At 39.5% G+C, this 987-nt stretch overlaps 1 protein-coding gene across 1 annotated transcript; it reads right to left on the bottom strand.

Annotated features, from left to right (window-relative positions):
- Positions 1-323: 323 nt before the first annotated feature.
- Positions 324-932, bottom strand: BATDEDRAFT_93302 (uncharacterized protein; the record flags this gene model as incomplete). Its single annotated transcript, XM_006683483.1, has 1 exon — positions 324-932. The coding sequence occupies one exon, from the start codon at positions 930-932 to the stop codon at positions 324-326; it is 609 nt and encodes a 202-aa protein (XP_006683546.1).
- Positions 933-987: the final 55 nt, after the last annotated feature.

The raw sequence follows: 987 nt of genomic DNA, 5'->3' as shown, positions 1-987 counted from the left end.
ATAGTATACTGTCATCTGGCAGTCAGTCTACACTTGCAGGCACGACACTATCATTCGTATAGTGCAAGTTGGTTTACAGTTTATTAAAAACAAGCTGATTTTTACAAATGATCGATATTGATTCATGGCAGTTAAACATCACTATTCAAACAGATACAACACTCTTGTTCGAATCTAACATTGTATTATTTATTGGGATTGAAATTAATGTAGTTATTTGGGCTTGGAATCTCTTGGACACTTTATCTCCCTCTTATTTGTGCAATAGCTGCCTTAAGTCTCGTCTCAGAGCTTTCCTTTACCCTGCCAGCTTCGGTATGCCTTTACTTTTTCTTTTTGAATATTCTTTTTCCTACTCCTCCAAGTATTTTCAAAAATCCTATTAATCCCTTTCTTCGCTTTGAAGGGCGTGCTGTTTTCTTTGTTTGACCCAAACCGCCCTTGTGTTTCTTCGATTTGGGTTTCTTTTGTTTAGCCCTATCCAGAGCGTCTTTAAGTCTGTCCCGCTCCTGTGACAGATCTTTTACTTTTTGCATATTTTGTTTTAGCTCTGGGCTTATCTGATATAGCGAACTCAAACTGTCCGATAATTGATTTAAACTACTTGGTTGTTGATTTGAACTACTTGGTTGTTGATCTGAACCGCTTGTATGTTTACCCAAACCGCCCTTGTGTTTCTTCGATTTGGGTTTCTTTTGTTTAGCCCTATCCAGAGCGTCTTTAAGTCTGTCCCGCTCCTGTGACAGATCTTTTACTTTTTGCATATTTTGTTTTAGCTCTGGGCTTATCTGATATAGCGAACTCAAACTGTCCGATAATTGATCTGAACCACTTGTATGTTTACCCAAGCCGCCCTTGTGTTTCTTTGACTTGGATTTCTTTTGTTTAGCCCTATCCAGAGCGTCTTTTAGTGCGTCCCGCTGCCGTGCCATATCATCTAATCTCGCCTTTTGTGCTAGTAGCTCTGGACTCCACTGATGTTTCTGA

The sequence above is a fragment of the Batrachochytrium dendrobatidis genome (assembly GCF_000203795.2).
Source record: "Batrachochytrium dendrobatidis JAM81 unplaced genomic scaffold BATDEscaffold_191, whole genome shotgun sequence".
NCBI classification, from domain to species: domain Eukaryota; kingdom Fungi; phylum Chytridiomycota; class Chytridiomycetes; order Rhizophydiales; genus Batrachochytrium; species Batrachochytrium dendrobatidis.
The sequence above is the reverse complement of the archived record's forward strand: the minus strand, read 5'-3'. Positions and strand labels throughout refer to the sequence as shown.